This window comes from Oncorhynchus masou, unplaced genomic scaffold, assembly GCF_036934945.1.
Source record: "Oncorhynchus masou masou isolate Uvic2021 unplaced genomic scaffold, UVic_Omas_1.1 unplaced_scaffold_1637, whole genome shotgun sequence".
Lineage (NCBI taxonomy): Eukaryota > Metazoa > Chordata > Actinopteri > Salmoniformes > Salmonidae > Oncorhynchus > Oncorhynchus masou.
In genome coordinates, this window is record NW_027016734.1 from 90,092 (window position 1) to 102,500 (window position 12,409).

The following is a 12,409-nucleotide window of genomic DNA, read 5'->3' on the forward strand; positions in this document are numbered from 1 at the left end:
CTGTTATTGTTTTTGTTGTTTTGTTTTGTTGACCACAGTTGAGGAGAGGAGCGTTTTGCAACAACGTGCTGTTCAAGGGGAGAAATGTTGTAATATTTCAAACAGACGTGGCTGTTTTCAACATTCCCGCTTTAAGCTTTGAAGACTGTTGAGGATTTATCAAGAGCTTACGGGATGCTACACAAAGCATTTAGAACATATAGTCTGTTTGAAACTCTTAGTACCCCCAACTCCTGTCACTAAAGTCATGACATTGACATCAGGTACTGTAGTCTACACACACAGACAATGAATGAAGGAATAGCACATGCCAAGTGTATTGCATTGTACTTTTTAGCCTAGTGGTTAAGAGTGTTGGGGCCAGTAACTGAGAGGTTGCTGGTTCGAATCCCCGAGCCGACGAGGTGAAAAATCTGTCAATGTGCCCTTGAGCGAGGTACTTAACTCTAATTATGCCTGTAAATTCCTCTGTATTAGAGCGTTTGCTAAATGACTCAAATTTAAAACTTTAATAAACCATTAATAATCCCAATGCTAAATCCCTGTTTAGGATAGGAAGCCAGCCATCATGCTGGACTACAACCACAATAAACCAATAATAATCCCAATGCTAAATCACTGTTTAGGATAGGAAGCCAGCCATCATCCTGGACTACAACCACAATAAACCAATAATAATCCCAATGCTAAATCACTGTTTAGGATAGGAAGCCAGCCATCATCCTGGACTACAACCACAATAAACCAATAATAATCCCAAATCCCATCATCCTGGCTAAATCCCTGTTTAACAAACCATTTATAATCTCAATGCTAAATCCCTGTTTAATAAACCATTATTAATCTCAATGCTAAATCCCTGTTTAATAAACCATTAATAATCTCAATGCTAAATCCCTGTTTAATAAACCATTAATCTCAATGCTAAATCCCTGTTTAACAAACCATTAATAATCCCAATGCTAAATCCCTGTTCAATAAACCATTAATAATGTAAATGCTAAATCCCTGTTTAACAAACCTGTGTGGGCTGTTCTCCAGTCCTATTACTGAGATAAGGACCGGCCTTAATACCAAGTGATTGAAAAATGTGTTATGTGAAACAATGCCAGAGCTGTGTGTGTGTGTGTGTGTGTGTGTGTGTGTGTGTGTGTGTGTGTGTGTGTGTGTGTGTGTGTGTGTGTGTGTGTGTGTGTGTGTGTGTGTGTGTGTGTGTGTGTGTGTGGGTGCTGAAACAATGCCTGAGCTGACGAACTAATGAAGTCCCTGCCTGCTGCCATAGGCACACGAGCAGGTTAATTACAGGGAGGGAGAGAGAGAACGAGAAGGGAAGGAGAGGGAGGGGGAGAAGCAGCGAGAGAGATAAAGAGAAGAAGGGAGGAGAGAGAGGGGGAGGGGGAGAAGCAGAGAGAGAGATAAAGAGAAGGGAGGGAGAGAGAGGTGGAGAAGCAGCGAGAGAGATAAAGAGAAGAAGGGAGGGAGAGAGGTGGAGAAGCAGCGAGAGAGATAAAGAGAAGGAAGGGAGAGAGATAAAGAGAAGGGAGAGGGGGAGGGGGATGTGTGGCTTAACTTGTCCTCCTTTACTCCTTCTTTTTGCAGAGTACAGTAGAGTACAGTAGAGTAGAGTAGAGTAGAGTAGAGTACAGCAGAATACAGCAGAGTACAGTAGAGTACAGCAGAGTACAGTAGAGTACAGTACAGTAGAGTACAGTAGAATACAGTAGAGTAGAATACAGTAGAGTACAGTAGAGTACAATAGAGTACAGTAGAATACAGTAGAGTACAGTAGAGTACAGTACAGCAGAATACAGTAGAGTACAGTAGAGTACAGTACAGTAGAGTACAGTAGAGTACAGTAGAGTACAGTACAGCAGAATACAGTACAGCAGAATACAGTAGAGCAGAATAGAGTGCAGTAGAGCAGAATACAGTAGAGCAGAGCAGAGTTCAGCAGAGCAGAGCACAGTAGAGTACAGTACAGTACAGTACAGTAGAGTACAGTAGAGTAGAGTACAGTACAGTAGAGTAGAGTACAGTACAGTAGAGTACAGTACAGTACAGTAGAGTACAGTAGAGTACAGTAGAGTAGAGTACAGTAGAGCAGAGCAGAGTTCAGCAGAGCAGAGCAGAGCACAGTAGAGTACAGTACAGTACAGTAGAGTACAGTAGAGTAGAGTAGAGTACAGTACAGTACAGTACAGTAGAGTACAGTACAGTACAGTAGAGTACAGTAGAGTAGAGTACAGTAGAGCAGAGTAGAGTACAGTAGAGCAAAGTACAGTAGAGCAGAGTAGAGTACAGTAGAGCAAAGTACAGTACAGCAGAGTAGAGTACAGTAGAGTCTAGCAGAGCAGAGTACAGTAGTGCAGAGCAGGAATGTCTGGCCCCTTGGGCCATGCTACACAATGGCTGCAGGGCCAGAATCTGAGCCTGTGTGGCTACATCCCACAATATTTTAATTAGCTGTAAACTATGTCACCCACTTGGCTGAAAACACTCCGCTCCAGTCCTGTCCAGTCGGGTTGGTGATCGAACCGGGTGACAGTACGGAAGAAAAATAGTTGCCACTCTATAATTCTGTGTTTCAGTAAAAGTCCTACTCATGGGACCCCTTGTTTGATCTAGTGTCTAGGTTTTAGCTCAACAGGTTAACACACAGTGTTGTGACCATGCGTTTACACTTCTCTCTGTTTTGTGTTTCAGTGAAGGTTCAGAAGAGTGACCACCCCCACTCGTGGGACCCCTGTGTGAACTACTGTCCCTCCCAGCACCCCTCTTCTCACTGTAAGACCTGGACCACCTCTAACAACCCGTCCAGCACACAGGAATACTGCAAATGTAAATATCGCCTCTGTTTCTGTTTTCTGTCTCCCCAGAAAACAACAAACTGGTTCTGTGAAAAGTTCCCAGAAATTCTTCTCGTAACAACAAAAAACTGTCCAGTTGTGCGGATGATTCTACAATGTTTATTTTAGGGTGCTAAAAAAACTTTCAAGAATGTTCCCAGAACACATTTCATATGTTTCTTTTTTTTTAAGGTTCCCAGAATGTTTATTGAGGTTGTGGGAACATTGTGGGGATGTGACAACAGATCGGTTCCCCAAAAAATAATGTTTTTATCCGGCTGAACAAAACATGTATTTGATGAGAAGAGTGTTGATAGAACAGCCTTACGGAGTTCTTTAAAACTAGAACCCGGCTGGCCTCTCAGCCTAGCAGGACCCTCTAGAGAACGTTGACAACTAGAACCCTGCCTCTCAGCCTATCAGGACCCTCTAGAGAACGTTGACAACTAGAACCCTGCCTCTCAGCCTATCAGGACCCTCTAGAGAACAGGACCCTCTGACGTTGAAACTAGAACCCCGCCTCTCAGCCTATCAGGACCCTCTAGAGAACGTTGAAAACTAGAACCCTGCCTCTCAGCCTATCAGGACCCTCTAGAGAACGTTGAAAACTAGAACCCTGCCTCTCAGCCTATCAGGACCCTCTAGAGAACGTTGACAACTAGAACCCCGCCTCTCAGCCTATCAGGACCCTCTAGAGAACGTTGAAAACTAGAACTCTGCCTCTCAGCCTATCAGGACCCGCTAGAGAACGTTGAAAACTAGAACCCCGCCTCTCAGCCTATCAGGACCCTCTAGAGAACGTTGACAACTAGAACCCCGCCTCTCAGCCTATCAGGACCCTCTAGAGAACGTTGAAAACTAGAACTCTGCCTCTCAGCCTATCAGGACCCACTAGAGAACGTTGAAAACTACCCTCAAGGCGCTGCAAACATGAGCACCAACCCTTGATAAATAATACGTACACTATTGTAAAGGATTCATTGCGTGAAGAAATATTTGCAGAAATATATCAATAAAAAATGTTTTTATTTTTATTTATTTGTTTAGATAAAGTCAAAGATATGTTTTGTATAATTCTACAAAGTCCTAGGAAACAAAGTAGGCCTGTAAGTAAGTCTGTTTTAGTTTCCGTTACAATAAAAACATTACAATCCATTCGATCCACTTTATTTATAGATTCGATTAGTAATATAATTACACTAAATTCATAAAGTTCAGTTACAGCGACTTTTGAAAAACATATAAACTAAAAATAATAATATACCCAGGCAGTTGAAATGATTTGATGTGTTCCTAAACACAAGTACCAGTGAATAAACAATTATAAAGGAAGAATTGCATAAATAAATATCAATGGAAATATATTCATGACAAGATGTACAAACAGTCATTTATTAACTGTACCCAACACTGTATTGTGCCCATATACCTTTAGTCATGAATTAATGTCGTCTCCTCTCTACGCTTTGGGTTCCCAGTCAGCATACAGCTTCAGGGCTTTGTGTGAACAAGCCTCACTAACATATCGACGGCACACAGTGTCCATGGGCCTTGTTTCGTGTGCACCTCCTGCGTGGTGTCGCACAATCTCTGTTGAAGCGAGTGCGTGGCGTGATCCACGGGGGGGGGAAAAGTCCATACTGTAACTATCAGACCAAAATAACGCAACATCCATGCTCTTCCCGCTGGACCCCCCCCCCTCCCCCTCCGCGGACACCAATGCTTTCATCCATAGACATAGTCTCACGTTCTGTTTCCTTTTTTCTGTGCTAATGAGCAAACGGGAACCATCTCTGATGTGCTGCAACATTTGCATGTCACATAAACTCGTGGTGGTAGTTGGGATCATCGTCTCAGTTGGTTCTGTTCTGGTTTTTCTGAGGCGAGGCTCAGGCATCAGAGGCTCCAAGTCAACATCAGAATCCGATGAACACTCTTCATCAGTAACAGCGACCGCAACTCATTTAAATTCGGCGGCATTTGCAATGCTGTCAGTGCTTCCGTTCGTTTGGTCGGGCTTGCCATTGAACTACACACAGTGTTTGTTGTACTCAGTGTCTGATTTGACTCTCTGAGGGGAAATGATATACCATTTCCAGCCTTTCATAATAAATTAATGAGACCGCCCACAACGGCCACAATTCTTCATCGTCATTACACTATTGTTCTAAATTCAATCATCCTCTTCAGCCTCATCGTGGCTCCCGAGTGGCACAGCGGTCTAAGGCTCTGCATCTCAGTGCTACAGGCGTCACTACAGACCCTGGTTCTATCCTGGGCTGTTTCACAACTGGCCATGATCAGGAGTCCCACAGGGCGTTGCACACCTTGCCGAGTGTCATCCGGGTTTGGCCTGGGTAGGCCGCCATTGTAAAATAAGAATTTGATCTTAACTGACTTGCCAGATTAAATACTTTAAAAAAAATGTATTAATCATTCAGTTCATTGACATATATACACCATTTTCACCTTCTACCTGGTTTCCATATACCATTATCACCTTCTACCTGGTTTCCATCTCCCATTATCACCTTCTATCTGATTTCCATCGCCCATGATCACATTCTATCTGGTTTCCATCGCCCATTCATCCATTGACAACAGAATAGCATATTTTAATTTTAAGTTTATTACGTTACTCATTTTTGCTTAGAAGCCAGAGTAATACGGCCGCCGAGTGGCCATGTGCTGAATTCAGAGTAATACTGCCTCCTAGTGGCCATGTGCTGAATTCAGAGTAATACTGCCTCCTAGTGGCCATGTGCTGAATTCAGAGTAATACTGCCTCCTAGTGGCCATGTGCTGAATTCAGAGTAATACTGCCTCCTAGTGGCCATGTGCTGAATTCAGAGTAATACTGCCTCCTAGTGGCCATGTGCTGAATTCAGAGTAATACTGCCTCCTAGTGGCCATGTGCTGAATTCAGAGTAATACTGCCTCCTAGTGGCCATGTGCTGAATTCAGAGTAATACTGCCTCCTAGTGGCCATGTGCTGAATTCAGAGTAATACTGCCTCCTAGTGGCCATGTGCTGAATTCAGAGTAATACGGCCTCCTAGTGGCCATGTGCTGAATTCCGAGTAATACTGCTTCCTAGTGGCCATGTGCTGAATTCAGAGTAATACTGCCTCCTAGTGGCCATGTGCTGAATTCAGAGTAATACTGCCTCCTAGTGGCCATGTGCTGAATTCAGAGTAATACTGCCTCCTAGTGGCCATGTGCTGAATTCAGAGTAATACTGCCTCCTAGTGGCCATGTGCTGAATTCAGAGTAATACTGCCTCCTAGTGGCCATGTGCTGAATTCAGAGTAATACTGCCTCCTAGTGGCCATGTGATGCTGAATTCTGAATTCAGAGTAATGGACTGCCTCCTAGTGGCCATGTGCTGAATTCAGAGTAATACTGCCATCCTAGTGGCCATGTAAAATTTGACAGCTGATTGTTTCCTAGTGGCCATCATCTGAATGTCAGATTTAATACTGTCTATGGACATGTGCTGAATTAGAGTAATACTGCCTCCTAGTGGCCATGTGCTGAATTTAGGTGTAGTTTGGATGCCACCTAGTGGCCATGTTGACTGAGTTTAGTGTAGTTTGGATGCCGGCTAGTGCCATGTGCTGAGTTCAGAGTAATACTGCCTCCTAGTGGCCATGTGCTGAATTCAGGTAATGACTGCCTTTAGTGGCCATGTGCTGAATTCAGAGTAATACTGAGTTTATGTGCTGAGTTTGGATGGGCCGGCGAGTGGCATGTGACTGAGTTTAGGTGTAGTTTGGAGTGGCCATGTGCTGAATTCAGAGTAATACGGCCTCCTAGTGGTCATGTGCTGAATTCAGAGTAATACTGCCTCCTAGTGGCCATGTGCTGAATTCATGGACAGTCTGTATGGATATTCTTGGAAAAAGTGAAATGTGGAAATGGAGCTTGTAATTGCTCTTCAATTTTGAGTTATATGACAAATGTAAGTGTCATAGCAACTTCAGAATATGCACTTTGCAAAATCTACCTGCATGTGATTCTGAAGGAAGATTTGATAATGTGATGCTCAGACCCCAGCATTGTCAATTACAAATGGCAGTGTATCTCTTCATGTAAAATTTGACAGCTGATTGGTTTAATATTGCCACTCATCAGACTATTGTCAATTTAATATTGTCTATGGACAAACTCTTATTATGTATGAAATTAGTTTCGGTGTAGTTTAGGTGTAGTTTGATGTACACACCAATTATTGATGCAGGTTGACTGAGTTTAGGTGTAGTTTGGATGGGCCGGCTGTGCAGGTTGACTGAGTTTAGGTGTAGTTTTGATGGGCGGGCTGTAAAGGGTTACTGGCGTCGTTTGTTTTCCGCTCATCAACTTGGAGTCAAGGACTTGTTTTGTATTATTCTAAAAGGCCGGCTGCAATACACAGCATGTTTTGGGGCGACAGCCCCGAAACCTGAAGGATCTGGAGAAGGTCTGTATGGAGGAGTGGGCCAAAATCCCAGAAATTGTGTGCAAACCTGGTCAAGAACTACAGGAACATTGTATGATCTCTGTAATTGCAATCAAAGGTTTTTGTACCAAATATTAAGTTCTGCTTTTCTGAGGTATCAAATATTATGTCATACAATAAAATGCAAATTAATTACTTAAAAATCATACAATGTGATTTTCTTGGATTTACCAAGGTTACAGAAATTGTACCTATGATAAAAATGACAGACGTCCTACAGAACATTGTCTTGGAGCCTGGCTGGGTACCAACGTCCTACAGAACATTGTTTCCCTGGCTGGGTACCAATATACATACATTGTCTTGGAGCCTGGCTGGGTACCAATGTATCCTACAGAACATTGTCTTGGAGCACTGGTGGTCTTGGAGCCTGGGACCAACGTCCTACAGAACATTGTCTTGGAGCCTGGCTGGATACCAACGATTTTACAGAACATTGTCTTGGAGCCTGGCTGGGTACCAACGTATACAGAACATTGTCTTGGAGCCTGGCTGGGTACCAACATATATACAGACACATTGTCTTGGAGCCTGGCTGGATGAATAGGCATAACAAACATTATTTGGAGCCTGGCTTTAAATTAAATCACTGTCTTCAGCCTCCTTATCATTCAGTTAGGCCTAATTTAATTTGTCTTGGAGTGGCTGGGTACAATTAGCATCCATTCATTCAATGAGAAACATTGATCATTTGAGCCTGGCTGGGTACCAACGTCCCACAGCACATTGTCTTGGAGCCTGGCTGGGTACCAACATCCTACAGAACATTGTCTTGGAGCCTGGCTGGGTACCAACGTCCTACAGAACATTGTCTTGGAGCCTGGCTGGGTACCAACGTCCTACAGAACATTGTCTTGGAGCCTGGCTGGGTACCAACGTCCTACAGAACATTGTCTTGGAGCCTGGCTGGGTACCAACGTCCCACAGAACATTGTCTTGGAGCCTGGCTGGGTACCAACGTCCTACAGAACATTGTCTTGGAGCCTGGCTGGGTACCAACGTCCTACAGAACATTGTCTTGGAGCCTGGCTGGGTACCAACGTCCTACAGAACATTGTCTTGGAGCCTGGCTGGGTACCAACATCCTACAGAACATTGTCTTGGAGCCTGGCTGGGTACCAACGTCCTACAGAACATTGTCTTGGAGCCTGGCTGGGTACCAACGTCCTACAGAACATTGTCTTGGAGCCTGGCTGGGTACCAACGTCCTACAGAACATTGTCTTGGAGCCTGGCTGGGTACCAACGTCCTACAGCACATTGTCTTGGAGCCTGGCTGGGTACCAACGTCCTACAGGACATTGTCTTGGAGCCTGGCTGGGTACCAACGTCCTACAGAACATTGTCTTGGAGCCTGGCTGGGTACCAACATCCTACAGCACATTGTCTTGGAGCCTGGCTGGGTACCAACGTCCTACAGCACATTGTCTTGGAGCCTGGCTGGGTACCAACGTCCTACAGAACATTGTCTTGGAGCCTGGCTGGGTACCAACGTCCAACAGAACATTGTCTTGGAGCCTGGCTGGGTACCAGCGTCCTACAGAACATTGTCTTGGAGCCTGGCTGGGTACCAACGTCCACAGAACATTGTCTTGGAGCCTGGCTGGGTACCAACATCCTACAGCACATTGTCTTGGAGCCTGGCTGGGTACCAACGGCCTACAGAACATTGTCTTGGAGCCTGGCTGGGTACCAACGTCCCACAGAACATTGTCTTGGAGCCTGGCTGGGTACCAACGTCCCACAGAACATTGTCTTGGAGCCTGGCTGGGTACCAACGTCCCACAGAACATTGTCTTGGAGCCTGGCTGGGTACTAACGTCCTACAGAACATTGTCTTGGAGCCTGGCTGGGTACCAACGTCCTACAGCACATTGTCTTGGAGCCTGGCTGGGTACCAACGTCCTACAGAACATTGTCTTGGAGCCTGGCTGGGTACCAACGCCCTACAGAACATTGTCTTGGAGCCTGGCTGGGTACCAACGTCCTACAGAACATTGTCTTGGAGCCTGGCTGGGTACCAACGTCCCACAGGACATTGTCTTGGAGCCTGGCTGGGTACCAACATCCTACAGAACATTGTCTTGGAGCCTGGCTGGGTACCAACGTCCTACAGAACATTGTCTTGGAGCCTGGCTGGGTACCAACGTCCTACAGAACATTGTCTTGGAGCCTGGCTGGGTACCAACGTCCTACAGAACATTGTCTTGGAGCCTGGCTGGGTACCAACGTCCTACAGAACATTGTCTTGGAGCCTGGCTGGGTACCAACGTCCTACAGAACATTGTCTTGGAGCCTGGCTGGGTACCAACGTCCTACAGAACATTGTCTTGGAGCCTGGCTGGGTACCAACGTCCTACAGAACATTGTCTTGGAGCCTGGCTGGGTACCAACGTCCTACAGAACATTGTCTTGGAGCCTGGCTGGGTACCAACGTCCTACAGAACATTGTCTTGGAGCCTGGCTGGGTACCAACGTCCTACAGAACATTGTCTTGGAGCCTGGCTGGGTACCAACGTCCTACAGAACATTGTCTTGGAGCCTGGCTGGGTACCAACGCCCACAGAACATTGTCTTGGAGCCTGGCTGGGTACCAACATCCTACAGAACATTGTCTTGGAGCCTGGCTGGGTACCAACGTCCTACAGAACATTGTCTTGGAGCCTGGCTGGGTACCAACGTCCTACAGAACATTGTCTTGGAGCCTGGCTGGGTACCAACGTCCCACAGAACATTGTCTTGGAGCCTGGCTGGGTACCAACGTCCTACAGAACATTGTCTTGGAGCCTGGCTGGGTACCAACGTCCTACAGAACATTGTCTTGGAGCCTGGCTGGGTACCAACGTCCTACAGAACATTGTCTTGGAGCCTGGCTGGGTACCAACGTCCTACAGAACATTGTCTTGGAGCCTGGCTGGGTACCAACGTCCCACAGGACATTGTCTTGGAGCCTGGCTGGGTACCAACATCCTACAGAACATTGTCTTGGAGCCTGGCTGGGTACCAACGCCCTACAGAACACTGTCTTGGAGCCTGGCTGGGTACCAACGACCTACAGAACACTGTCTTGGAGCCTGGCTGGGTACCAACGCCCTACAGAACACTGTCTTGGAGCCTGGCTGGGTACCAACGACCTACAGAACACTGTCTTGGAGCCTGGCTGGGTACCAACGTACAGCAGAACATTGTCTTGGAGCCTGGCTGGGTACCAATGTCCTACAGAACATTGTCTTGGAGCCTGGCTGGGTACCAACGTCCTACAGAACATTGTCTTGGAGCCTGGCTGGGTACCAACGTCCTACAGAACATTGTCTTGGAGCCTGGCTGGGTACCAACGTACCACAGAACATTGTCTTGGAGCCTGGCTGGGTACCAACGTCCCACAGAACATTGTCTTGGAGCCTGGCTGGGTACCAACGTCCCACAGCACATTGTCTTGGAGCCTGGCTGGGTACCAACGTCCTACAGAACATTGTCTTGGAGCCTGGCTGGGTACCAACGTCCCACAGCACATTGTCTTGGAGCCTGGCTGGGTACCAACGACCTACAGAACATTGTCTTGGAGCCTGGCTGTTTACCAACGTTCCACAACAGAACATTGTCTTGGAGCCTGGCTGGGTACCAATGTCCCACAGCACATTGTCTTGGAGCCTGGCTGTTTACCAACGTCCACAGCACATTGTCTTGGAGCCTGGCTGGGTAACAACGTCCCAGAGCACATTGTCTTGGAGCCTGGCTGGGTACCAACGACCTACAGAACATTGTCTTGGAGCCTGGCTGGGTACCAACGTCCTACAGAACATTGTCTTGGAGCCTGGCTGGGTACCAACGTTCCACAGCAAATTGTCTCGGCGGTTTAAGTTTAGGAAAGGTCATTGAATGAGCAGGACATAGGTTTTATTTTGGCTGATTTTAAAAACAAATCTAAATCAAACGTCAGTGGCCTTTGGCAGTTCTGGGGTTAATAAAGGTTCCCAGAACATTTAACTAGGTTGTGGGAACATTGCAAGAGACACATTCCCAAAACACAAAATATGCTCAGTTGGGATGACATTCATACAATGTTTAAGTTAGGTTTGTACAGGACATTCCTGTAATATTGTAAGAATGTTGACAGAACAGCTGGTCTACGTTCTTTATAGGTTCCCAGAACATTTAATTAAGTTATGGGAGCTGTTGCAAGAATATTGTTGTGATAATTAACGTATTGTTGCACAATGTTCCCCAGTTTCCAAATGAGTATGTTTGTATGAAGTTCACAGCCTATTTGTTTTAGGTTGAACATAATATTCCACGTTTCTATCCAGTTTTAACGGTAATTCTCATATCTGGAGACATATGGCATTTCAAATTTCATTCATAAGACATTTTGAACAACATTTAATCATACAAACACAACCACAATTTGCACAAGTGGGGTTTGCACCTGCAATGTCTGGTTCCCAAATCAAGTCTTTCCTCCTCTGAACCAGCAGAGAAGCTGGTCATATGTCTTATGTTTCAGCCATGGCAGTAAATCAGGAATTCTGTGCTTCCTTTTTAGCCTTAACACAACTGGACTGTGTTTTTGTGTGTTTTGGGAACATATCTTTAGTAATGTTCCCACCAAACAATGTTCCCACCAAACTGTTCCCACAACCTTAATGAAACATTCTGGGAACCTTTAAACGACACAGACAAAATATGTTCTGGAAACATTCTTGTTACATCAGGTGAATGTTTTATAGAAACAAATATTATAAACTACATGGCCAAGAGTATGCAGACACCCTGTCATATTAGGGGATTCGGCTATTTAGGCCACACCCGTTGCTGAAAGGCATATTAAATCGAGCACACTGCCATGCAATCTCCATAGACAAACAATGGCAGTAGAATGGCCCGTACTGAAGAGCTCAGTGACTTTCAACGTGGCACCGTCATAGAATGCCACTTTTTCCAACCAGTCAGTTCGTCAAATTTCTGCCCTGCTAAAGCTGCCCCGGTCAACTGTAAGTGCTGTTATTGTGAAGTGGAAACGTCTAGGAGCAACAACGGCTCAGCCGCTAAGTGGTAGGCCACACAAGA

At 45.7% G+C, this 12,409-nt stretch overlaps 1 protein-coding gene across 1 annotated transcript in view; it reads left to right on the plus strand.

Moving 5' to 3' along the window:
• LOC135539104 (glutamate receptor-interacting protein 2-like) overlaps positions 1–12,409 on the plus strand; it is a gene marked incomplete at both ends in the record, with an annotated part of 118,668 nt that overhangs the window by 81,513 nt on the left and 24,746 nt on the right. The window contains 1 exon segment of the mRNA XM_064964959.1: positions 2,704–2,838. Within this exon segment, the coding sequence (XP_064821031.1) occupies positions 2,704–2,838 (135 nt within the window).